General features: G+C 41.5%; 2 protein-coding genes across 2 annotated transcripts in view; one reads left to right on the plus strand and one right to left on the minus strand.

Moving 5' to 3' along the window:
* The window catches only part of LOC306961346 (bromodomain-containing protein 4-like), a 461,990-nt gene that overhangs the window by 416,466 nt on the left and 19,351 nt on the right, over window positions 1-26,173 (plus strand). The window lies entirely within an intron of this gene.
* LOC306960590 (uncharacterized protein) overlaps window positions 1-26,173 on the minus strand; it is a 44,068-nt gene that overhangs the window by 17,365 nt on the left and 530 nt on the right. The window contains exons 2-9 of the mRNA XM_079553021.1: window positions 17,510-17,558; window positions 13,465-13,606; window positions 12,636-12,787; window positions 7,410-7,537; window positions 4,105-4,690; window positions 3,491-4,035; window positions 2,124-2,452; window positions 1,973-2,036 (exon numbers count right to left, since the gene is read on the minus strand). Coding sequence (XP_079409147.1) covers window positions 1,973-2,036; window positions 2,124-2,452; window positions 3,491-4,035; window positions 4,105-4,690; window positions 7,410-7,537; window positions 12,636-12,787; window positions 13,465-13,606; window positions 17,510-17,558 — 1,995 coding nt within the window. The remainder of the gene's footprint in view (window positions 1-1,972; window positions 2,037-2,123; window positions 2,453-3,490; window positions 4,036-4,104; window positions 4,691-7,409; window positions 7,538-12,635; window positions 12,788-13,464; window positions 13,607-17,509; window positions 17,559-26,173) is intronic.

Genomic DNA, 26,173 nt, shown 5'->3' on the forward strand with positions numbered 1-26,173 from the left:
TGGAAGCGACCACGCTCTTCCACGGGCACACAGACAGGTACACATCAACTCGTCTAAGCTCAGGTAAGAACAGATCTCAGCATGGAAAAACAGGCATGATATCGGCCGATACCCGTATATTGGCCGACCTCTATAGGACTGGTCTGTTATAACATAGTGAGGCTAATTTGCATCATGTAATTTTAGGTGGATTGGTCGGATAAAGACAGGTCCGATACATAAACAAAATGCCTGGACAGGATCATAGTGATGAATTGAAATTTTAGATTTACCAATATGCTGATTCATAAACAAAAGATGTTTTATACAAACCTCAAACAAAAAACTGCTGCATTATTTAACATACAAATCTACCGAACCTGCTGTTTCTGCCAAAGAACCGGCTGTAATCCTGACAATGGTGCCAAGATGATCAACGAGACCAAAGCTGAGGTTGTGATTAACGTTCCATTTCCATCTCTGGATCAAGAGATCCCTCGTTTAAGTAGCGTAGTTAAGTAGTGTAGAGAGAAGTGACGCACCGAGAGCACATTTTCTAAAACCAATACGAGTACAAAAAATCTCTGAATTTTTTAAGAAAATAAAAATGACTGCAGACATCAGATATATTGTCAAAAGTGCATCTTTATGGACTACATGCACAGTTTCCCCACGTGACTTCTTCCTGGACCATTAGCCATGCGGTGAACTTTTCTGTCGTCGATAAGCAGGTCCCACGTAAATAAACAAACAGCTCAGGATTTGGTTAAAGACGAGTTACTGATGGACAGTCACTGCAGCGTGTTCCAAACATCATGTTCACTGTGAATCCTGCCCCAAAGGAAACGCCAGCGGTCGCAAGGTGGTCGTCTGGTTTAAATATTCAATTATGTTTCAATATAAAATGTATTTAAATTTTACGCAGGCTTTGCGCAAGCTTTATTTTTTATCGTGTGAGGCTCTGTCATTAGATCGGGGCGATGTGAACAAAAAATTATATCACGGTATGAAAAAGAATTATCTTGATAACGATATATTTGGCAATAATTTACACCTGACAAAACACTTCATAATTTTAGTTAATGGGGCAAATTAATTTAAAGCTATTTTATTCCCTTTATTCATCTAAATTAAACTCATTTTGGGTCGCGGGCCGAAATTCACCTCCCACGGCGGGTCGTGGGCCGTATATAGTAGAGAAAATGTTCCCAATAAATTAATAATAATATAATAATAACCCCAACTTAACTGTAGCTTCATTAATACACTTGTACACTTACACTTGTATTGCACTTTACAAGCCTGTGTCACAAGTTCCTCAAAGTACTACATAGTAGTCATTCACGCTGTTATTGAAGCCACGGCCGTCCTGGGGCAGACTGTCCATTTACCACGTGGCTATATAATGTGGTGTTCATATCCTGAGCTCTTATTTAAGGCCCGGAAGGATATTATTATCATTTAACCGTGTTTGCTTCCCGCTTATCTTCACCGTGTTGTTGTTGTGCCAGGCTCATTAAAGTTTGCTAGCGGGCTGGGCAGTGCTACAACTTGTCGGAGTTCATCCAAGATACAAATCTTGAGCCCTTTCCTCACAAATATGTGCGACACTGGGTAAATCCAGCACCGACTCTGATTTAGGGAGTGTAGTCTGTGATAAACTCAGCTCTGTGTGGGATATTGTATTTCCACTTCTCCAGTTTGTTGCTCTTTGCTCTGCTCTGCTCAGCTGAGAGCAGCACCCCGAAGGTGCGCCGCACGCCAAGTGGTGCCGGTACCACATGAATGAGTACGAGTATGTGGTATTGAGCTGGTTTCGGGTATCGGAGCATCCCTAGTATGTGTGAGCACTTCTGTTCAGGAGACAACCTCTACTGTATGCACTCTTTCACAGCTCTGCAGAAGACACTTTTATTTACCTGACAAAGATCTACCCCAAGTTTGTTTATAAAGACGCACTTTGAAACGTGAAGACAACAGGAAGGGCACTGACCTGGGGTCTTTAGAGACAGGTTTGAGGCGAGCTCTCCAGTCAGACGGCGACTCACTCTGTGCACCTGCAAACAGAGATGTTACTCCCACACTCCTTTTAACCTGCGTTGGCAGTGGAAACCTTTCAACTTCAGAGACACATTTACCAGTACCTGAGGAGTGTGGGGAGGTGCTCCTTGATTTTGGAGCCTCGGGGGTGCTCCTGGGGCTGGGGGAGCGCCTGTTTGTTGGGGTGCTCCTGGGGCTGGGGGAGCGCCTGTTTGTTGGGGTGCTCCTGGGGCTGGGGGAGCGCCTGTTTGTTGGGGTGCTCCTGGGGCTGGGGGAGCGCCTGTTTGTTGGGGTGCTCCTGGGGCTGGGGGAGCGCCTGTTTGTTGGGGTGCTCCTGGGACTGGTGGGGACGGTCAGGTCAGACAGTAGCGAGGCGTCAGCCCGCAGCCGGACTCTCCCTCGGACCCCCTCCTTCTTCGCCACCTCTGCTGGACTATGTCAATGGAGACAGAAGATATCTGTGACAGCGACATTAAAGAGCGAGTCTGAAGCTTCTTACAGGTGTTAATCACGATCTTACACTTGCACTGTTAGAAAATGCCAGATTGATCTAAGAAAATATCCAGCAGTTTCATTTCCGGATACTTTACCGCTACACCGGTAACAGTGACATCCCTAAGTACTCCCTGTAGTACTCCCTGTAGTACTCCCTGTAGTACTCCCTGTAGTAGTCCTTGTAGTAGTCCCTGCAATATTCCATGCAGTATTCCCTGTAGTATTCCCTGCAGTATTCTCTGTAGTAGTCCCTGTAGTAGTCCCTGTAGTATTCCCTGTAGTACTCCCTGTGGTAGTCCCTGTGGTAGTCCCTGTAGTACTATATGTAGTATTCCCTGTAGTATTCCCTGTACAGTAGTACAGTTGTATATTCCAAGGAGTATTTCCTCGGATCCGCTATATTCCCGCAGGATTGAGTGTTTTTTTAAACGTGTCTGCGGGTGAATAAAACTGCTCTTTACCAAATCAAATGTACTGGAGCTTCCGTTGATTCTATAACAAAAGCTCTCATTCAAGGCAAATACAACTGCTTTACCCGTGTGTGAGAGGACGAGCCTGTCCCGCAGCACCGGAGACGTGCAGTGACTCTATAAATCAGTCAAATACATTGGAAAGTCACATTTGTTTGGGAGGGTTTGGTCAGGAACCCTGTCAGGGAGGTCTGAGCACACAGGAAGCAACATGGTGCTAGCTTTGGCTAACTTCCTGTGTGCTCATAACTGCTTCCTGTCCCATCTCTTTAGATTAAACTCAAGAAAGTGTACAACAAAGTCAAGCCAATTGTATCCCATGCAAATGAGTTCAACTTGTGGGGCTATTTGAACCTTTTTGTGATCATGTGACTGTGAGGGTGTCATGTGTGTCTGTCTGTCTCCAGGTGACTTTGTGTGTCGTTGTTGAATGTAACACAACATTACGACACCGTGTTCCCTTTCATAAAAACCTATCCAGCGATTTGTGACAGTTGGGAACTTACTTGTGTGTTTGGTTCACGGTCCCTCCCGGCTTGTTGTTGTTGTTGTTCTCCTCAGTCAGTTTCTTAGAGATGAACGCTGCAGCCGACGCTTTGGCCTGGCTCTCCTCTCGCTCCCTCACTCTCTCCCTCTCCTTCTCCTCTCTCTCTCTCACTCTCTTCTTCTCCTTCTCCTCTTTCTCCCTCACTCTCTCCTTCTCTCTCTCCATCGCTCCCTCCTTCACTCTCTGCTTCTCTCTCTCCTTCTCCTCTCTCTCTCTCACTCTCTTCTTCTCCTTCTCCTCTCTCTCCCTCACTCTCTCCTTCTCTCTCTCCATCGCTCCCTCCTTCACTCTCTGCTTCTCTCTCTCCTTCTCCTCTCTCTCTCTCACTCTCTCCCTCTCCTCTCTCTCCCTCACTCTCTGTTTCTCTCTCTCCTTCTCCTCTCTCTCCCTCACTCTCTCCTTCTCCCTCTCACTTTCCCTTTCTCTCTCCTCCCTATTCCTCACTCTCTCCTCTCTCTCCCTTACTCTCGCTTGCTCCTTCTCTCTTTCCTCCCTCTCCCTCGTTTTCTCCTCTCTCTCCCTTTCCCTCACTCTCTCCTCCCTCTCCCTTGCTTTCTCCTCTCTCTCCCTTTCCCTCTCTCTGTCCTTTCCTCCCACCTGCACCACCATGGTGACGGAATGACTGGCCGGGTGCTCTCCCCTCTTCCCCCCAAACATCTCTGTACCGCCACCTTCCCCACCTTTCTCCTCCCCACGACCATCCCCATTTTTGGCCTGGAAGAACTTCAGCTTGGCCTGGAGGTTTTTGGACGCGATGGAGGTTCTCGGTGCAGCAGTGGGAGTGGTACTTGTTGTAGTGGTTGCCGGTGCACGCGTTGCACCCGGTTTGTAGAGGCCGAGGGAAGACGGGGTGGTTAAGATGCTGGCGGAGTTCGTTTTGGTCGAGCTGCCGGGCCGCGGAGAGGGTGTGGCGCTGGAGGTGTTCGCCGAGGTCCCTGGAGGAGATGGGGAGATGGTAGAAGGAGTGGTACGGTTCGAGGCGTGGTTCGAAGCAGAGTTGGCCGGCTGAGGGTGTGATGTGCCAGAGGAGACACTAGAGGGGGCAGTGGTCTTGTGTGTGAGCCAGCTGGGAGCAAGTCTAGAGTCTGGGGTGGGTGTCGGCCGGGGCAGGGAGGAGTTCTTGGACCGGTCTGCAGTGAAGGGGTTCCCTGCTAGACTCCTGAAGGGATAAAAGGGAAACTATTGTTCTGAAACAGCTCAGTGAAGACAGTCAGAATCCAAAAAAGGAATTAGGTTGATTTCATAAAATTGCATTTCCGCATGTGTTTCATGAGACTTTTTCAATTAGTCAGTCTGTATAAAGGGTTGTCAAATGAATAGGCCTCCGTTTAAAAATGTATTCATTGGTTTATTTGGTCGGGACAGTGGATTGTAGTCGTGGGGTAATTTCCATCCGTCGTCCCCCATGTGCACTCTCAAACACACTGTCATTCATCCTGGCCTATTGTACATGTTTTTAGTGGTAGGGGAAACTGGAGTACCCGGAGAAAACCTACGCAGACACGGGGAGAACATGCAAACTCCACACAGAAAGGCCCCATCCAGGTGGGAATCGAACCTGGGTACTTACAGTGCCTCTCGACACCTTGAACTTTTGCACATTTTGTCATGTTTACAACCCTAAACATAAAGATTTTATTTAGATGTTTTTTACTGAACGTTCACACACAAGTAACAGACAACTGTGAAGTGAAAGCAAAATGATACATGATTCTGTTATTTTTCAAAAAATAGAAAACCGAAAAGTGGAGCGTGCATAAGTATTCACACAGATGAATGAATACTTTGTGGAACCCCCTTTTGCTGCAATAACAGCAGCAAGTCTTTTGGGGTTTGACTCTACAAGATTTGCACATGTAGAGACTGACATTTTAGCCCATTCCTCTTTACAAAACAACTCAAGCTCTGTCAAATTAGAAGGAGAGCGTTTGTGAACAGTAGTTTTTAGGTCTTTCCACAAATTTTCAATAGGATTCAGGTCAACACATTAATATGTTTCTTTCAAACTATTCCATTGTAGATTTATCTTTGTGTTTAGGGTCATTGTCCTGCTGAAGGTGAATCTCCACCCCAGCCTCAGTTCTCTTGCTGACTCCAGCAGGTTTTCCTCCAAAATGTCCCTGTATTTGGCTCCATCCATCTTCACAACTATTCTTACAATCTCCCCAGTTCCCGCTGAGGAAAAGCATCCCCACAGCATGATGCTCCCCCCCATATTTCACACTGGGGATGGTGCACTCAGGACGATGAGCAGTGTTGGTTTGCTCCCTACATAACATTTTGCATTTGGGCCAAAAAGCTACATTTTTGTCTCATCTGACCAAAGCTCCTTCTTCCACATGGAGCTGTGTCCTCCATATGACTTCTAGCAAACTTCAAACAGGATTTCTTATGGCCTCCTTTCAATAATGACTTTCTTCTTCCACTCGTCCATGAAGGCCAGATTTGTGTAGATACGACTTATAGTTGTCCCATGTACAGATTCCCCCAGCTCAGCGGCAGGACTTCAGCTCCTCCAGAGTTATCTTGGGGCACTAGGTTGCATTTCTTACCAGTGCTCTCCTTGTTCGGTCTGTTAGTTTAGGTGGACGGCCGTGTCTTGGTAAGTTTGCAGTGGTGCTATACTCTTTCCATTTTTGAATGATGGATTGAACAGTGCTCCGTGAGATGTTCAAATTTGGGGAAATCTTTGTATAACTTAACGCTGCTTTAAACTTCTCCACAGCTTTATCCCTGACCTCTCTGGTGCTCCTTGACCTTCATGATGTTGTTCAGTGACCAATACACTCTGACCACAGCTCTGAGGGCCTCACAGAACAGCTGTGATTATACTGAGAGTAGATTACACACAGGTGGCCTCTATTTAATGGTTAGGCCAAGGTGTGAACATTCTGCAGTCATTAGGAATGTTATAAAGGCAATTTAATGCACTGCATGTAATGCTGTATGAATACTTATGCACGCCCCACTTTTCACTTTTCTATTTTTTGAAAAAGAACAGAATCATGTATCATTTTGCTTTCACTTCACAGTTGTCTGTTACTTGTGTGTGAACGTTCAGTAAAAAAGTCAAAACAAAATCTTTATGTTTAGAGTTGTAAACATGACAAAATGTGCAAAAGTTCAAGGTGTATGAATACTTTCGAGAGGCTCTGTATAGCTGTGAAGCATGAGCGCTAACCGCTGCACCACCGTGCTGCCCTATTACTTCGCCCGTCAAAACCCCAGGATGACGGGACCCGCCTGTATCTATGCATCTTCTTAATTTTCACAGTTGAGTCACACCGTGGGAAACAAGGCCATTAGCCTAAATAATTCTTAAAAAACAAATGTTTTTTTAAGAATTAGATTATATACCTTGCACCAGGCTAAATTAATGTAATTTTCTATTTCATGGTGAGAAATATAATGTGATAATTAATGTCAAAAAGCATAACTTAAAAACATCCAGAGTAAATGTGATGTTTCTGTGTGATCAGATGTTTAAAAATATTTTTGGAGTCAGATCAACAGCAGGTTAAAAATCAGCAAAATCCCATTACAGGGAATAGGGCTAAAGTCCCATTGGACCCGGAAGTAAAGTGAGGATGACATTATTACAAATTATTATGTTATTGGTCGTTAATACATTATTGGTTCATGCAAGGCACGTGTTTGGTTTAGAAGTACTTCAACACTTGCATATACAGTAATGTAAGTACCCTAAATACATACAAAATATCACAAATCCCTTTTAAGGTAGAGCTTTGTGGGCAGCGAGATCTCCAGTTTATAGAATCTAAAAATAAATGAATCAATAGCTCTCTCCTGAATTCCACCTGTAAACAAGAGCAGGAGGATTTAATGCAACCATGAGGGAATGGAGGAAATGTTCTCACTTGGCACAACTCCTGTGGTAGAGCTTTCCATCCACCAGGTGGCGCTGCACCAGATGAACGTGCTTGTTGCAGGACACACATTTGTTGCTGAGAGTTCCGGTCTGATGGGGGCGCTGTGCAGGGACGTCCTGGAGAGAAGGTAGTAAAGTGAGTACTACTAATACAGTATAGATATAGAGAATACCACAAATACGAGGGATGGGCTGAGATCTCGGATTTCTCTCGTTATATTAGATCTGCGATCTGCAATTTAGATCTAGACCTACTTACTGTTATAGGGCTTAAGGGAATATTTGGCAATAGTTAACTGGTTGTACTTAAAGGGACTATAAGGAATTTAAAAATGTTAAAACTAAGTATTTTCCTCCCCCTACATGTTCCAGCCATGTTCCTACTACGGGTCCGAAGTGCCGTCATGCACGAGCTTAATATAGAAGCTGCAGTTATGCGTAAGACCTGAGGTGGCAGTAGTGAGCATCAAATGACTAACCTTTAATATATTGATTGGCACGATCAAAGAAAGATAACTTTGATAAGTGTTCAAGTTGAAGTAAATAAACCACAGCGTCAGTATTTAACCCTGCAGACTACTTTCTCTTTCATTTTCTACTTAAGTCTCCGCTGTTGGAAGCAAAATATGAAGGGATGATGACAGTGGGCCAGGTTAGAAAGAAAGAGGTCAGTCTATAGGATTTACTATCTATTTAAAGTTTAAAACCTCCGGCACAGACCGTGTGGATACTAAGTCTGTCTGTGTCTCCTGCTCCTCATCCTGAAATCAACTTTGAAGAGAGACCTATGAATACAGTGAAGAGAGTACCACGAATACAGTGAAGAGAGTACCACGAATACAGTGAAGAGAGTACCACGAATACAGTGAAGAGAGTACCACGAATACAGTAAAGAGTACAACGAATACAGTAAAAAGAGTACCACGAATACAGTAAAGAGAGACTTATGAATACAGTAGAGTACCACGAATACAGTAAAGAGAGACTTATGAATACAGTAGAGTACCACGAATACAGTAAAGAGAGACTTATGAATACAGGAGAGTACCACGAATACAGTAAAGAGAGACTTATGAATACAGTAGAGTACCACGAAGACAGTAAAGAGTAGGGCTGATGACGATTTTGCCAAAAATCAATATTGCGATTTTTTTCAATCAATATTGCAATTTTCGATTTTATTGCGATTTTTCGCTAATAACTTTTGGTTGCAATACAATTAAATATTTACAACTGATTTAATAAAGTATTACTTACTCTTAAATCCTTTATAATCACATGGAATATAATTCCAAATAGTCCACATAGTCATTTAGCCTACATACACTGCGTTCCAAATTATTATGCAAATGACATTTTTCTAAGATTTTCTAAATTGTCAACTCAAATGAGAGTCAGCATAATTTTCAAGTCTTTACCTGGTAGAGGATCATTTAAATGTGGTGGAAAAAAATTCCTAGTGATAACAGTATTTTTTTCAAAAATAAAAATAGTAAAAACCTCAAAATCCACTGTTCCAAATTATTATGCAACTCATCGTTTCAATACATTTTAAAGCTTGTAATTAACTGAAAATGGTCATTTGTTGAATTTGTAGCATTAGTAGGTCATATTTACTGAAATCAAAAGCTATTTCAATCAAAAAAATATTAACAGGTCAAGTTATATTTTACCAAAGGAGCCCTTGTGTGATAGCAGCTTCAAAATTCTTAAATCCATTAAACTTGTGAGTTTTTGGACAGTTTCTGCTTGGATTTGTTTGCAGGATGTCAGAATAGCCTCCCAGAGCTGCTGTTTGGATGACAACTGCCTCCCACCCTCATAGAAGTTTTTTTTGTTGAGGCTCCAAAGGTTCTCAATAGGGTTGAAGTCAGGGGAGGAGGGGGTCCACATCATGAGTTTCTCTCCTTTTATGCCCATAGCAGCCAGCGATGCAGAGGTATTCTTTACTGCAAGACATGGTGCGTTGTCATGCATGAAGAGGATTTTGTTTGGGAAAGCACGGCTCTTCATTTTGTAGCATAGAAGACAGTGGTCAGTCAGAAACTCCACATAGCCTAAAAGGACCTAAAGGGGCCTCTCCCTTATGATTTTGGTCCAAACATGACCTCCTTGTTGACGTCGCAGCCTTGTTGGGACATTGTGGCCATTCACCAACTATCCACTACTCCATTGATCTGACCATCCAGGGCTACACGGCGCTCATCAGTGAACAAGACTGTTTGAAAATGAGTCCTCATTTATTTCTGAGCCCGTTACAGCCGTTTCTGTTCATGAACATCAATTAACCGTTTAGGGGAGGCCCGGATAGAAGGTTTATGCACAACTGCAGCCTCTGGAGGGTCCTACACCTTGATGTTCGGGGGACTCCAGAGGCACCAGCAGCTTCAAATACCTGTATGCTGCTTTGTAGCATCTGTTCTCTTAATCTGATGTGTTTGTCTGGCAGAAACCGTCCATATTGTGCCATTATCTGCACAACCGGAGTGTGCTCTGAATCATCCACAAATCTCTTATCAGTATGATGATTATGCTTAATCTTTCATGAAATATCGAAGGTTTTCATACCTAGACCAAGGCATTCAACTATTTCACGCTTTTCGTCAGCAGAAAGGCCCTTTTTCTTTACCATATTGCTTGAAAATGATGATCTGCTTAATAAAGTGGAACACCCTTTTTCAGTAGTTTTTCCCTTAACTGGGCTTAACCTGAAAACTAATCATCCCAGGTCTCTGAGATTAATGTCAGTGATTTATAGAGCACCAAGACACGATACCATCCATGAGTTTCATCATTGTTGTTTTTTTTTTTACCTTTTTGACACAAAAATCCAATTTGCATAATAATTTGGAATGCAGTGTAATTTCCAATAAGCTTATACTGATTTTTTTTTTTTTTTTTAAATAGCCTAAATAATTTCTTGCTATTTGTGTATTAGTCAGTGATTGTGAGATAAGTTCTTATCTTTATCCAAAACATTCCCAAACATAAGCCTCCAAAGGTGAGCCGCAAAGGACTCTTAACAAGCAGCTCAGGCTCAGCTTCATCTCTGTGGAGGCAGAGATGTGTGAATCCGGAGGAAAGTTTTTGTGATCAGAGCATCAGAGCGTGTAGCGCTTCAGCTAACGCAATGCTAACGGGGGAAAAAGCAATAGTCCTTCGCGGTGGCTGCATTATACACACTGATATTTTCACAGTACATCCATGATCTACCGCACACCTTAAGGAGACGGAGAAGTAAACAAGAGCATGCGGTGGAGCGCGGAGCTACATTCACTTCTATGGGCTGCGGCATCAGCAGGGCCAAAATCGTGCTGTGTAATATCGCGATAAAATCGGAAATGCGATTAATTGTTCAGTCCTAGTAAAGAGAGACTTATGAATACAGTAGAGTACCACAAATACAGTAAAGAGAGACCTATGAATACAGTAGAGTACCACAAATACAGTAAAGAGAGACTTATGAATACAGTAGAGTACCACAAATACAGTAAAGAGAGACCTATGAATACAGTAGAGTACCACAAATACAGTAAAGAGAGACCTATGAATACAGTCAAGAGTACCACAAATACAGTAAAGAAAGACTTATGAATACAATAGAGTATCACAAATACAGTAAAGAGAGACTTATGAATACAGTAGAGTATCATGAATACAGTAAAGAGAGAGCTATGAATACAGTAGAGTACCACAAATACAGTAAAGAGAGACCTATGAATACAGTAGAGTACCACAAATACAGTAAAGAGAGACTTATGAATACAATAGAGTATCACAAATACAGTAAAGAGAGACTTATGAATACAGTAGAGTACCACGAATACAGTAAAGAGAGAGCTATGAATACAGTAGAGTATCACGAATACAGTAAAGAGAGACTCATGAATACAGTAGAGTATCACAAATACAGTAAAGAGAGTAAAATACTGTTTTCATAGTGTGCAGTTTACAGTCCTGCATATGGTGCCATTCTAACCACCCATATATCCACTGGGTCACTGAAAGGTCAAAAACACACTAATAACATCATTTTGTTGTGACCTCAAGTACCTTTAAGTATGTTTCAAAGTTAGCACTTAGCTTCCCACATATTGTCTTTTGGAGCTCACAGCTTCTGTATTTTACGGTCACTCCTTCACATAGGCCACTCCAGTTATATGCAGCAGTTTAGAAAAGCTGCTCTAATGGGAGGGCTTTTCTATCTACAAATGTAAATATACTCGACTTGAGTGTGAGGAGAGCCAGGCTGCAACATGGAGACACACATTTGTGCCATTTTTCCTCTTCTTTTGAGTTTGGAGAAAGTCCAAGTTCCTGTGCAGTGACTCAGAGGTCAAAGTCTGATGTTATTGGCCGTTGTTACAGGACATGACACAGTTCTTCAGAAAGTCAGCTCCATTAGTCATCAGTCCTGCGAGGAAGCTCTTGTTCAGGCGAAAGATTTCTATGTAATATACGCGTTTGGGCCGATGGGACAGGTCGGCAGCAGAGATGATGTTTGAGTATTAGCACCACCAGACTTAAAACTGGCTTATCCGCACGGGGTCGAGTGACGTCACATACACGTGGTTTTGAACCGCAGGCCTTTCGTACTCCATAATAAATTAGCTGAAAACTTTTCACAAAAGATCGTGCTAAATATGGCGAAATAAAATAAAATCAATGTAGTAAACGCACACAAACAAACGAAGGAAGGAGAGGAGCGTAAAGTTTCATAGATTTAAGATCAGATGAAGAAAGCAACAGGTCACAGCGATTAGGAGGAGACCGTCTGTCCCATGAGTGGATTTACTTATTTCCCGTTAATACCTACTCCACATGCACACAAAAAAGTTACTTCCATCAAGTGCCTACATGTGATATTTGGAAACGATATCCGATCCAATATTTTTTTATGGCTCCGCAACGATGTCCGATTCGGTTTTGGTATCGGTTCATTGCTTCTGTGTGCTGAGCCCAGCTCCGCTCTGGGCCTCTGTGCCTCTGGAAGGAGTCAATGAAGGGTCTGGAAAAGCACTATATATGATATGTCATACACCATTTCAACTGTACAATTTTTGTAGAAATGCTGAATCTGGACCAAGACTAAGCTCAAATAGAAGTAAATTAGAAAAGAGTTGTGTAAGGCAGATGATGCCATACATTACAGCTTTTAGCGATGTGGATTCTGTGTTGGACCGTGTCTGGCCAGCAGACCCTGGCCCTGTCTCACCTGTTTGTTAGTGACGGGCGCCGGGGGGAGGTTCTCTTTGATCGGGCCCGACGAAGCGAACACTTTAGCGGACACGGGAGTGTTCTTCTTCCCCGCAGGCTGCTGCTCGGTGACGTCCTCCGCTGGACGCTTCACACCTGCCGTCCCCCCGACTGCACAAAGTGAAGTTACAGAGGCTTCAGGAAGACTTCAATCATCCTCTAATCATCCCTGTATTCTTTATTAGGCTTACACAATCTCTTTCTGTTTCATGGGCAATGGAAGGAATTCACCACAAACGCCACAGCTCAGAGAGAGATAAATGGGTCTGCAGTTATTATTTTTTTACCTTTTAAAAATGGTTTTCAAAGCATTACTAAGGGCTGGTAGGCTAAGCTCAGGATACCATACAGAATGTACAGCGATACATAAGGGCTGATGCTACATGCTAGAGGAGGTGCTTTAAGCGCTGAATGATTCCTTTGCGCATGAAGCTAGCTGGCGTGTGCTCTCGGTGTTATCGAGGGCCACACGAGTTATGGTCAATGCCCGCTGGCTGCTCTGCTTTATGACCACGACACTAGAGGCCGCCATTGCTCCGCCATTGCTGTAGTACCTCCATATAGCTGCTAGTCTCCTATTAGAAATCATTGCACTTTAGACACATTTAAAATAAATCAGTCAGAAAGATTAATTAAGTTTAAGATTTTTCCATGACAAGTGATTGTTTGTCGCACAGTGTACACCCGGCTTAAGCTTCTGAAAAACAGGCTGTGCTAAACCACCGGAAAAAATAAATAATTTCATGATGTGGAAACACGTGCCCTAAGCCTGCTGTGTGGGTACTCACTGGGGGAGCGCCCGTGGAAGTAGTTGTAGTACTGGGACACATATGTGAGGATGCTGAGGCGGTCGGGTACTCTAAGGGCCACCATGTCCTCTGCGTCCAGGAGAGCGGGGATCCCCAACTGCTGCTCCGCCACACTGAACGCCTGCAAGACATACAGCAGGAACCATGTTTACCATGTTTCAAAAAAAGAAACATTTGCATTTTTTTCTCACTGTCTGACATGAAACCAGAAATAACTTGAATTGTTTTAGGTCAATTAGAATTTAAAAAAAAAAAATTCTATTTGTCAAATTCCAGAAGAATGAGAGACACATTTTTTTCTACACAATTTAATAATAATAATAATAAATAAGCAGTTTACTAGTATTTCTTTATGTACAAAGTTGTTTTCAAGAGAAACCCCGTGAAGTCGTGGCCTTGTGAGGCTCCGCACACTGTTTCTGCAGCTGTTTGTGTGTTAGTGTGGTCCTGGGGCAGGTGAGGGGTGCAGTTGGGCATGTTCTGTGAGGTTTGAGGTGTCTTTGCCATTGCAGCAGGACAGAATTAGCACTGTTTCCATCTGTTTACTGGCGCAGACAGGCCACATTTATTAATTTTATCAATGAAACAAACACAAAAATCGAATGGAAGATCGAGATCAATCAATATGGGGATTTTTTTTTTTTTTTTTTTCAGAGAAACTGAACACAAAAAGGTTTTTTTTTTCACTCATAGTTAGTGGTTGTGCGAATGGTCAGACAACTGAGTTTGCTCTTTTTAATTCATTGTGAAAATAGACCCTGATCTAAATCTTACACACTCCAGTGCTTAATGCTGTGTATTGCCCCTTGAACATCAATAACAGCTTGGTGGTAGTTGTGGATGGGCCTCTGTATTTCCTTGAATGGTAAAACTGGCCATTCTTTTTGGCAAAAGCCTCCAGTTCCTATAAATTCCTGGGCTGTTTTGCATGAACTGCACGTTTGAGATCTCCCCAGAGTGGCTCAAGGATATTGAACGTCCAAGTGCGGCCCATGTGCAGCTTCCAGGCTGATGAGTGATACTTTTCCTCCAGTATTCTTTAATAAGAGGCTGCATTCATCCTGAAATCAGTTTGGACCAAGCTCCCTGTAGCTCACACATCCCCAAAACATCAATGATCCACCTCCGTGTTCCACTGGAGGCACCGTGCACCGTTCATCACAGGCCATGTTGACCCCTCCAAATGTAAAGTTTATGGTTATGGCCAAAAAGTTTCATTTTGGTTTCATCATTCCAACTGACATTGTTTCAGAAATGTTGAGGCTTGTCTCTGTGCTGTTTGGCATGTTGTAAGCAGATATATTTTGTTGCATTTTTTCTTCAAGAGTCCTGTATTTCAGCTTAAGTGGAAATACTTGGTTTTTCTTTGCATCCACAATTATCCTCGCAGTTGTTACTGAAATTTGTGTTGGTCTACAGGAGGAAAAGCATCTCATCAGCCTGGAAGCTTCTCATGGGACACACTTGGACGTTCCAACAACGACCAAAGCACAAGGCCATGTGGACCTCTCACTGGCTACAGCAGAATAAAGTGAAGGTTCTGGAGGGGCCATCTCAGTCTCCTGACCTCGGGGGAGAGTTGGTGGCGTCTGTATGTATTTCGCCTGCGTCGCACGTGCCGCTTGTCCGCGATCGTCAACTCAAGAAGTACATAGTAAATATATATATACCTTTTTTTTTTTAGTTAAGGCGGCAGCCTGGTGTTCAGGCTGGGCTTCACACAAAGTATAAATACTAAGTACTAATTCTAATACTAAGTATGGGTGAAAAAAACATTTGTGTTATCATTCATATTCTGTATCATTCAACTGTATGAAGAAACACAATGACCAACTTCAAGACATATGAACAAAACACACTGTTACACTGGTGACAGGTCGTCTGCCCTAGATTTCTTTTGTCTTTTCCATCTAATCGTGCTATTAGAAGACAAAAAAAGGATCTAGGGACCAAAACAAGGCTAAAGTCGAACTTAATGAGAAAAATCCTGACAATAATGATGCAGGGGTGGGAAAACTATGGCCCGGGGGCCAAATGCGGCCCGCCTAGCCTTTCAACATGGCCTGCAATAGATGAGAAAGCCCAATATGCATTGCCTAAAACGTGGGAAAGACACCTATGTTTTCATTGATATGAAAAGAGAAACGCAGAACTGCAGCTATTTTGTTGCTATAAAATGTGTTTCGGCAAATACTATTGGAGACTGTATTTGTTTGAAACAACCCAATACTAGCCCTGGTCTGGCCCTCTAGGCCTCTTTCAAAAACCCAATGTGGCCCCTGCATCAAAAGAATTGCCCATATCTGCAATAATGGAATCTTTGCACATTTTTAGTTGCCATTGTTTTTGTTTTGTTTTGATCCATCTTACCAAACTAAGATAGATCAAAACCAAAACATGATGAACCCAGATCTGAACCAAACAAAAAACATAGAACTGAAGTGAACAGCAACAACAGAAACACACAAATAGCAACTCATTTGTTTTAAATCCTGATAGGTCCATAACATGTGGGAATGACATACTGCACTGTTTGTTCTAATATTAAACATCCTCTTCTAAATGTCAGCTCCAGTGTCTGTGGATTGTTCTAAAATGATGTCATTCAGTCATTGATTGTCAGTGATGTGGAGACAGCAGGCACAGACAGGCTCACGCCTCTGCTCAAAGGAATGTTACTTTCACTATGGCAAACTTGTCCAGTGATAATAACACAATAATAACACGAGGCCAGAGCCCAGGCTCTCCGACTCAGTGCATCCAACTTTAATCCTGTTCTGAACTTAAAGGGGGCTATTAAGCAAAGTCGACTTTCTGTCAGAAAAACTGGAGTGAAGCATTCTTCCAAAATGGTGCAGCCCTAATACCCTTATACTTCGAAAATATCAGTACTTCTTCGACAGTACTTATTCTAAAGCCAATGCTGTGATAGTTATTATGGAGAATTAGAACGAAGCCAGTGATTTTAATCATTCGCTGTGCTGTGACTGTCACCTTCTACAGTATTGATTTTTCTTTTTGCAATACCAGATTTTGAGACACAATATCTTGTACCCACACTTTCTTTTGAGATTGGGAGGAGGGGCACACTCCATATCAATAAACTAATGGAGGTTTAATGATGTGAAACACTGAAGTTATCGATCACATAATGTGTTCTACTGCTCATTTCTCAACTTTCTATTATTGTTTGTAGCTCATGTTTATTTTGAATGTTTGCTAGTTCACAATCAAACAAAGACACTAAAAGACTGATTTGCCTAAATCAGGGGTCTCCAACATGTTGTTTTACATATTAAATTCTCTTTAATAAACACCAATAAAAATATATTTTACTGGAGCTTTTGTTTGTGGACCCCGGCAATGCACTTCCAATATATTTTGGCCCCCAGGGAAATTTATTTGGAGACCTCTGGCCTAAATTGTGCAGCGCAACTGCCCCACAGTCCAAAGGGTTCAAAACTTCAAATGTTTTGAGTTGACACAACTTCATAAATGTAGCCATAAACTGACAGTAAGTGCACTTTCCTGCTGCGCAATAATTAACCTCCACATGACCTAGATCAGCGGTTCTCAAACTGTGGTACGTGTCCCACTTCAGGCAGTTCCCAGGGTCATTTCTACATTTTATTTGCTTTAATTAGAGAGGATTTTCATTGTATGCTTAGGAATGCATAAGTTAGGCATGTTGTTCTGGTTTGGAATTTACTTGTTTGAAATTGGACCAATATTTTAGACATTTCTTATTCTTAATGTGATGTTGGATTACACTCTTGAATATTGCAAACATAAATATCATTGCAGTGGTCTACGAAACCATTTCAACTAAGTACATTCAAGACAATTTGCAAGCATTTTTCTTTTTTTTTTTTTTATCAAATTGTGCCTATACATGACTCACGTAGATGAGGAAAGTTACAACAAAACTGCAATTTGACATGTGGTTTATTTGTAAAAACAAATGTAATATTTGCTGAGGAGGCGTTATTATCAAAGGCACTATGTGTAAGTGAGCGTCTCTTACCAGTTTGTTGTTTTCATAAACATCTTCTTTCCTCAGAGAGTCAAACTTTCTGAAACACACAAATAAGGTCATTCAGTCCATTGTGCAGATCCTGAGCGCATTGGTGCATGAAACTCAGCACGCTTTGGTTAAATTCAACAAAGATTAATCTCAAGCATCCAAGGAGATACAACAGAGTCCATTAAATCGATTCAATAGGACATTTTTCACATAGTTGCCCCATGTTTCAAGAATCCTCCCATTCTCCTCTTCAAAGAGCCAAAGCTGTCCATTGAATGGATTTAGAGGACTCTGGTATATCTTCCTAATGGTCACATTTATATCGCACTTTTCTACCAACACTGGCGCCCAAAGTGCTTGACATCAAGGAACCACTGAAGTGTCATCCCCAAGGACACAAGGACAGTGTGCCGAGCCTCTGGTCACAAGACGACTCTCTGGATTTAAAGAGGGGGTATTATGCTTTTTTCAATCACACAGCACCAGTCTATATCACACTACAATGATGACGAAACCTTCTGTTGGTCTGTAAATGCAGTAAATTAGAATAACTGCCTTGTATAAAATGTGAATGTCTTGAAATAGGCCTCTGTCTCTTTAAGAACCTCTGACCCTTCCTAGGAGGACTCAGGCAAACCTATCCCTAAAATGGCAGCCATTTTAGTTTTTACAGATTACTCAAAAATACGTGAATGTGCCAAGGCAACACTTCAGGCATGTTTTTAATGAGGGAATGACATAATAACATGATGTAGAGCTGGAAAAAGTCGATTTTGCATAATACCCCCCCTTTAATATTTGCCTGGACACTACATTGGTTGTTTGTTTCACTGTCTGAATGTTGCTGCAGTCCTGTGAGGACTGGCCTGTTGTGATGCAAAACAACTTGATTGATTGATTAAATGAATTCAACTCCATGGGATGGTCTGTCGATGAGTAGTGGACGACCGGCCCCGTCTCCGCTGACCACTGAGTTACAGATGTCGAGTTGTTGAGTTGAGCATTGGCATTGAGTGTTGCCTTGCCTAGAGAGATACGCTTTACTTTCACATTCAGTAAAGTCCATATCTTATCAGTGAGGCGTGTCCGCAGTGTGTCAAGCTTTATTTATGGTGATTATTATCTTGGGTAAACAAATCTTCAAGATACTTTCTCCAACTACTCCAAGTCTATAGTAGAGCTGCGATATAGAAGAACCGGTATTCAAAATCGCAATATCCATTTTCCGTAAGGATCCCAATCGCACATACTTACATCATGCATCATTACTGTCGGTTATAGCAGTGTTTCCCAACCAGCAGTACGGGGACCCAGAGAGTACTTGGAATTATTTCAGAAATCTTTGAATTTGGGGGTATTTTAGCTTCATTTTGAAAGCAGCACTCTTCTAAATTCGGGATCCTCCGAGTTTAGTTGACCACATGGTGAAAATATTGTCGGAATTGTCGTGGTGGGGGTACTCGGAGCAAAAATTAACCACTCAAGGGGTCCGCACGGAAAAGAAGGTTGGGAACCCCTGAGTTATACGTCTATTAGGACTGCCACTATTTCAGAAACGCCTTGTGCCTTATAAAATGAATGACAGCCAACACTACATGGTCAGATGGACACATTAATGAAGCCATTTTCTACCTACATCAGGCTCAAAGCGCTTCACATCAAGGAACCACTCTCCTCCTCACACTCTCAAAACTACTGCTGTACACTGTATTCCAAATGATTATGCAACTCATCGCTTCAATACATTTCAAAGCTTGTAATTAACTGAAAATGGTCATTTGTTGAATTTGTAGCATTAGGAGGTCATATTACAATAAAAAAAAATATTAACAGGTCAAGTTATATTTTACCATAGGAGCCCTTGTGTGATAGCAGCTTCAAAATTCTTAAATCCATTAAACTTGTGAGTTTTTGGAAAGTTTCTGCTTGGATTTCTTTGCAGGATGTCAGAATAACCTCCCAGAGCTGCCGTTAGAAGTTTTTTTTGTTGAGGCTCCAAAGGTTCTCAATAGGGTTGAGGTCAGGGGAGGAGGGGGTCCACATCATGAGTTTCTCTCCTTTTATGCCCATAGCAGCCAGTGATGCAGAGGTATTCTTTACAGTGTGACATGGTGCGTTGTCATGTACAAAGAAGACAGTAGTCAGTCAGAAACCACATATTTTTCAAAGGTCATTTTCACACCTTCAGGGAGCCTAAAAGGGCCTAAAGGGGCCGACCAGCTCTCTCACCATGATTCTGGCCCAAAACATGACTCCGCCCCCTCCTTACTGACGTCACAGCCTTGTTGGGACATGGTGGCCATTCACCAACTATCCACTACTCCATTGATTTGACCATCCAGGGCTACACGGCCTCATCAGTGAACAAGACTGTTTGAAAATGAGTCCTCATGTATTTCTGAGCCACTGCAGCCGTTTCTGTTCATGAACATTCAATTAACAGTTTAGGGGAGGCCCGGATAGAAGGTTTATACACAACTGTAGCCTCTGGAGGGTCCTACACCGTGATGTTCGGGAGACTCCAGAGGCACCAGCAGCTTCAAATACCTGTCTGCTGCTTTGTAGCATCTGTTCTCTTAATCTGATGTGTTTGTCTGGCAGAAACCGTCCTCATTGTGCTTTTATCTGCACAAACCTGTGTGTGTCTGAATCATCCACAAATCTCTTATCAATACGATGATTATGCTTAATCTTTCATGAAATATCAAAGGCGCTTATTGCTTGAAAAAGATGATCTGCTTAATAAAGTGGAACGTCCTTTTTCAGTAGTTTTTCCCTTAACTGGGCTTAACCTGAAAACTAATCATCCCAGGTCTGAGTTTAATGTCAGTGATTCAAAGAGCCCCGAGACACAACACCATCCATGAGTTTCATAAAAAAAATATAGTTTTTACCTTTTTGACACAAAAATACAATTTGCATAATAATTTGGAACACCGTGTACTTCCCTGGCTCTGCCATACTATTCCCTGTCCATTCCACGCAGGGAATGAGTCTGGTCACGGAGCTATTGGAGCAGTTTGAAGGGGCGGGCCTAACGTGCACAGATTGTCAGTGAAATAAACCAATTAGCAATTAGCTGACGTGACGACAGCTGCGTCCAATTCACAAAATATGAACTGAATATAAACTCACACGGAGAACACGGAGGCAAAATCCTCGACTACTTCATCCATGATTACTTTTGGCTCATGTTAAAGTTAATTGAACAACATAGTGGTGCAGGGAGTGACGTCACCTTGCCATTTCTCTGTGACGGTCGTGATTGGTTCGGCCTCAGCCGCCAAACAGCAACTTGTTTACTGTGTGTGGCCACACCCACCTTCTTTCAGGCAGAAAGAAGTGGGTGTGGTTTATCAGGCTACAGCTTTACATGCCTGAGTGATAAGCTGTTGTAGCCACAGCTGCCCTGGGGTATACTGACGGAAGTTTCTGTTAAATTTGTGCCACAGCCTCCCAACCCCTCCTTCACTCACTGAGAGAAGAGTCGCCAATCTTCACTGCAGTCAGAGCAACATCAATAAGAAAGACTTTACTAAAAAGCAGCGACTTGAATAGCTACTCAAGTAAAAAATTAAAAATAAAAATAAATTATATATATATATATATATATATATATATATATATATATATATATACTATTTGTTTTATTTAGTGTGCTGTTTTTTTTTTTTTATTGCAGACATCCTCACGCCTAACCCTTTCGCCGAAGGCTAAATCCAAAACAAAACAGTTGCAGAATGTGCAAAAATAGGTTGTGTTCACGTAGGCCCGGGCAATTAATTTAATTTTAATCTAATCATGATAATAATAAAGGTTGATCACAATAATCGCATGGTGCCTTTTAATCGAGGAGAAATGGCCAGTCCTGACGCATTCTGGAAAAAAATAAGGACGGTGCCGCTGCAGCGCCTGTCAGGTCAATCCCAGGGAAACACTCGGCCCAAACACAGGACGGCACATGCGGCATCATAAGGACCTGGTGATTTTAAGAGTAAAATCAGCTACAAAGCTGCGCTAACTCATCTAAAGGACAAAACAGAAACACGTGAGGAGCCTCAGAGACCAGGACGAGCACGGGGATGAAGAGTTTACCTTCCAAAAGGAAAACTAGCGATCGCTGTTTGGACCATGTGGATTTGTTTCTAACAGTGAATCGTCTTTTTTACTAATAAATGCACGGTTTACTTATTTCTTTATGTACATATTAAGTTCACTTGGTTTGTGCCGCTGTTTTGACAGAGAAATGAAAAAGGAGGTGCGGTGGAGTTTGTTGTCATTGGCCGCTGCTTTCTGTGTGCTCACATTTGGGGCAATAAAATCACCCACGTTTCTCCTATGCGTCCGAAATCAGGCTTAAAAATCAAACATGTTTGATTTCCTAAGACTGGAGTCTAGTCGCGTCATTGTGCTGCCCATACATTCGAACGCAAGGTCAGTCGTGACTAGGGATGTCACGGTAACCGGTGTAGCGGTAAACCCCGGTAAAAATTTTGACGGTGAAAATGACCGTCTTGTTTTGTGTTTTTATTATTATCTCGGTGAATAACCGCACCCGCGGTGTAGGCACGGTGAGCCTTACCAGCCACCGTCTCATCTGCTGCAGTTTCCGCGCATGCGCACTTTGTTGTTTGCAACCCAAACAAAACTTTCTCGCAGCTGGAATCATGTCCGACACGACAGCGCACAGGATCTATCAGCCTCAGAGTTCAGTTTTACTTCAAACCTCTTGACTCACTTGCGTGACCGTCTCCCACAGCTCTATAGCAGTAAGTTAACGTTGGCGTTTTAGCTGAAATGCTGATGTGGGACTTTGGGTTGAGGGAGAATGTAACGAGTCGCTTCATAGTGCGGCTGCAGCGCCACCGCCAGTACATATGCTGTGTCCGGATACCTCCGCACGATGGAACAATGCGTTACGGGGCTCCCGGTGGCAGATTGCAATAGATTCACTCTCGCCGCAGTATTATGAATTTAATAATGATGGAATTTTCCCAAATCTGCAAAGTGAAAGCTCGCTGGAAGGACAACAACAATTTTCCTGATATAGACGGTTTATCTTCGTTTCTGACGCTATAAATAGTACATGTAATACCCTCGAAACGATCAACAACACATCCTTATAGTTCCTTTACTTTGATGTGAAAAGGCTTTGTCTGTATTTTTTTATGTAACAAGCACAGTTAAACTTTTTTGAAACGATTTCAGTTTGTGTAGGACTATCAATGCTTTCTGAACATATTAACACACATTTAAAAAAAATACCGCGATATAACCGAAAACCGTGATAATTTTGGTCACAATAACCGTGAGGTAAAATTTTCATACTGTGACAGCCCTAGTCGTGACCCCCCACACTACGCGACCCGACTCTCTGTGACTGCCTTCGACGAGCCACGACTCGAGAAGACTCGGCGCAACTGAGAATTAAAGCAAAATGGGGCATAAAAGTGGTGTAGTGTAGCTGCCCTTTAGCTGGAGTTTTCAGTTCAGCCCATAGTTTAAAACTGAGGTGGAGGGTGGTCACCATGGCAACTGTTGAACAGCAGATTTTTTTTGTCTAAAGGCTCATTCATAGATACAGATGGCATCGCGTCATACAAGGGGGCGTGGCCTCACCAAGGGGAAAGGGAAGTATCTTTAGGGAAACACAATTTCCCACTCTTTTTAGCCGTTTTCTGGTGGAATGTAAACTTACTTGTCACACACAAATAAAGTCAAGTCTAAATAGGGATAAGTGGATGATTTTAAAGCAGATTGTTCAGTAGAAGCATCATGTTAGCATTTTCTGTTTTTTAAGTATTTATGGCCAGTTGAACTACTTCCTCTCCATGTATTTGTATCTTTATAGAGTAGAAAACTATATTCATAATTCAGCGTTTGTTAAATCATCGTTCTCTTTAAACCCTGGGTTCAGACATTGCAAAAATTATTTCTTTGAGACTTTTCATTTCTGCTGTATTTCTCTGTATTTCCGTGAATTCCCATAAATTCCTGTTAATTTCCATGGAAATTTCTCACATGGAAAATTCCCAGAATTTTGCAACCCTAGTTATGTCATTAACAATAAAACACTGTACAGAGGGGCATGTATTTGGCCTGCCTCGCACGAGCCGCCTGTTCAACGCAAGAAGGAAATAGTAAATATGACAACAAAAAGCGCTGTGGGAAACCCTGAAGTATGCTCTGGAGTTTAAGTGCCTCAGCTCGCTCACTGCAGCTCGGCTGGTGAAAGGTGAAGTGCCTTGCTCAAGGACAAAACGACACAAGCTAGTGTCGGGACTGGAACCCCCAACCTTCAGCCTGTAAGACTCTCTGCCACCTGAGCCACTATCGCTCACACTGAACAGGCCTTTGGAGTTTGTTTGTCATGTAGTGCAGCCCTATTTCTATCCAAAACACTGTGACGACAGTTCTATGTAACCAACTTCTAGAATGCTATTATAGAGTTCAGGAAAATCCACTGTTACCATGGAGAGCGTAGGGGCAAGGCAAGCGCGTAAAACAATAAAACACAATTCTCTGCGTTTTGAGGACCAAATGTTCTTTTTTTTCCATATTTAAATCTGGTATTATTACGATGGTATCGATTCAAAAAGAAAAAAAACAACAGAAAATCACCCCTGTTTTGGTTGAAACACAGCGTAGGGGGTGAAATCGCAGCATGGGGGAAGAAATGAACGGCGTAGATGGCCCCTACACGAGAACACTGCAAAGACAGATGCAATTCTTTAAAAACACTAAATGATTGAATCCCAGACATAACTGAGTGCGGTCAAGTGTGTGTCAAAAGCCAGTTTGAAAAGATGAGTCTACAATCACATGTGGGTGTGACTAACAATAGCTAAAAACAGTTTAAAAAGTGGAGGAAAAGGCCATGGATCAGCTACTCTCACTCACTGTGGGCTCCAACAATAACTCCAGGATTTTACCTTTGAACATTTCCTTTCGTTTATGATTGAGCTGCAAATCTCATGATGCTTAGCAATGTGAAATCCTGGTCCTGAACTCTATCGAGCTCAGGCAATTCCTTTTTATGTGACCTCCTTAAAATATTGCACCAATGCCAATGGAGACCAAAGTTGTATGTAACGAACTGTAAAACTATCTATTTTTGTATTGTTATGTATTTTTATTTACATTGAAAACTGAAGCCTTGCACACCTGATTCTGATAGTTAAATCTGTATATTTTTTAATAAAACATTTTTTTAAAGGGCAATTTGTTTTTTTGCTTTTAAGCTAATGTTAAGTGTAAGCAGCTGCCAGAAACATGGTGGATCTCCATGGTAACCGTGAATAACATTCCATCCCAAACTCGGTTAGTGCTAGATCGTTTGCTCCGGAGGTCTGCTGTGAGTTTGTATAGATCCATGAGTTGGTTTGTCTAAAAATACAAATAATCCTAATTCTAACCCTAATCCTTAAAGTTAACCCCTTAACTCCTACCTGAACCGAGCACATTTTCTCCAGTTTGGCTTTACCCCAGTCCAAAAGCTTCTGGAAAAAAGTGATGGAAAAAAAAAAAACGATGATGGAAATGTGACAAAAAAGTGGGAAAACATTGACAAAAAAGTGACGAAAAATGTCTGAAAAAGTGGCAAAAATGTCACAAGAAATTGACAAAAAAATTACAAAAAAATGACAAAAAAATTACAAAAAATGGATAAAAAATTGACAAAAATGTGATAAAAAATGACAAAAAAATGACAAAAATGTGACCAAAAAATGACAAAAATATGACAAAAAATTGACGAAAAATTGACGATAAAATGACAAAAATATGACAAAAAATGTGACAAAAATGTGATAAAAAATGACAAAAAAATGACAAAAATGTGATAAAAAATGACAAAAATGTGACCAAAAAATGACAAAAATATGACAAAAATATGACAAAAAATTGACGAAAAATTGACGAAAAAATGACAAAAATGTGATAAAAAATGACAAAAAAATGACAAAAATGTGATAAAAAATGACAAAAATGTGACAAAAAAGTTATAAAAAATTGATTAAAAATTGACCAAAAAAAATGACGAAAAAATGACAAAAATGTGACAAAAAATGTGACAAAAATGTGATAAAAAATGTGATAAAAAATGACAAAAATGTGATAAAAAATGACAAAAAAATGACAAAAATGTGACCAAAAAATGACAAAAATATGACAAAAAATTGACGAAAAATTGACGAAAAAATGACAAAACTGTGACAAAAAAATGTGACAAAAATGTGATAAAAAATGACAAAAAAATGACAAAAATGTGATAAAAAATGACAAAAATGTGACAAAAAAGTTACAAAAAATTGATTAAAAATTGACAAAAAAAATTGACGAAAAAATGACAAAAATGTGATAAAAAATTACAAAAAAGTTACAAAAATGAGTTGAATACCCAACAAAAAAATGTTGGAAAAAAAATCTGATGACGTGAGGAAAAAAGATCCTTTCGGTTCAGGTTAAGAGGTTAAACATTTCCCTGGCCCTAACCTTAATTTGTGTCATGATATCTCACGTTTTCACAGCAGACTGTCCCTCCGGAGCATACGATCTAGCACTAACCCCCAAACTCTATTATAGCCCACATTTTTGGGTGGGCGACAGTGGCTCAGACAGTAGAGCAGGTCATAAAGAAATCAACAATAGTAACTTATAGAAACT

The sequence above is a fragment of the Gobius niger genome, assembly GCF_951799975.1.
Source record: "Gobius niger genome assembly, chromosome: 3".
Taxonomy (NCBI): Eukaryota; Metazoa; Chordata; class Actinopteri; order Gobiiformes; family Gobiidae; genus Gobius; species Gobius niger.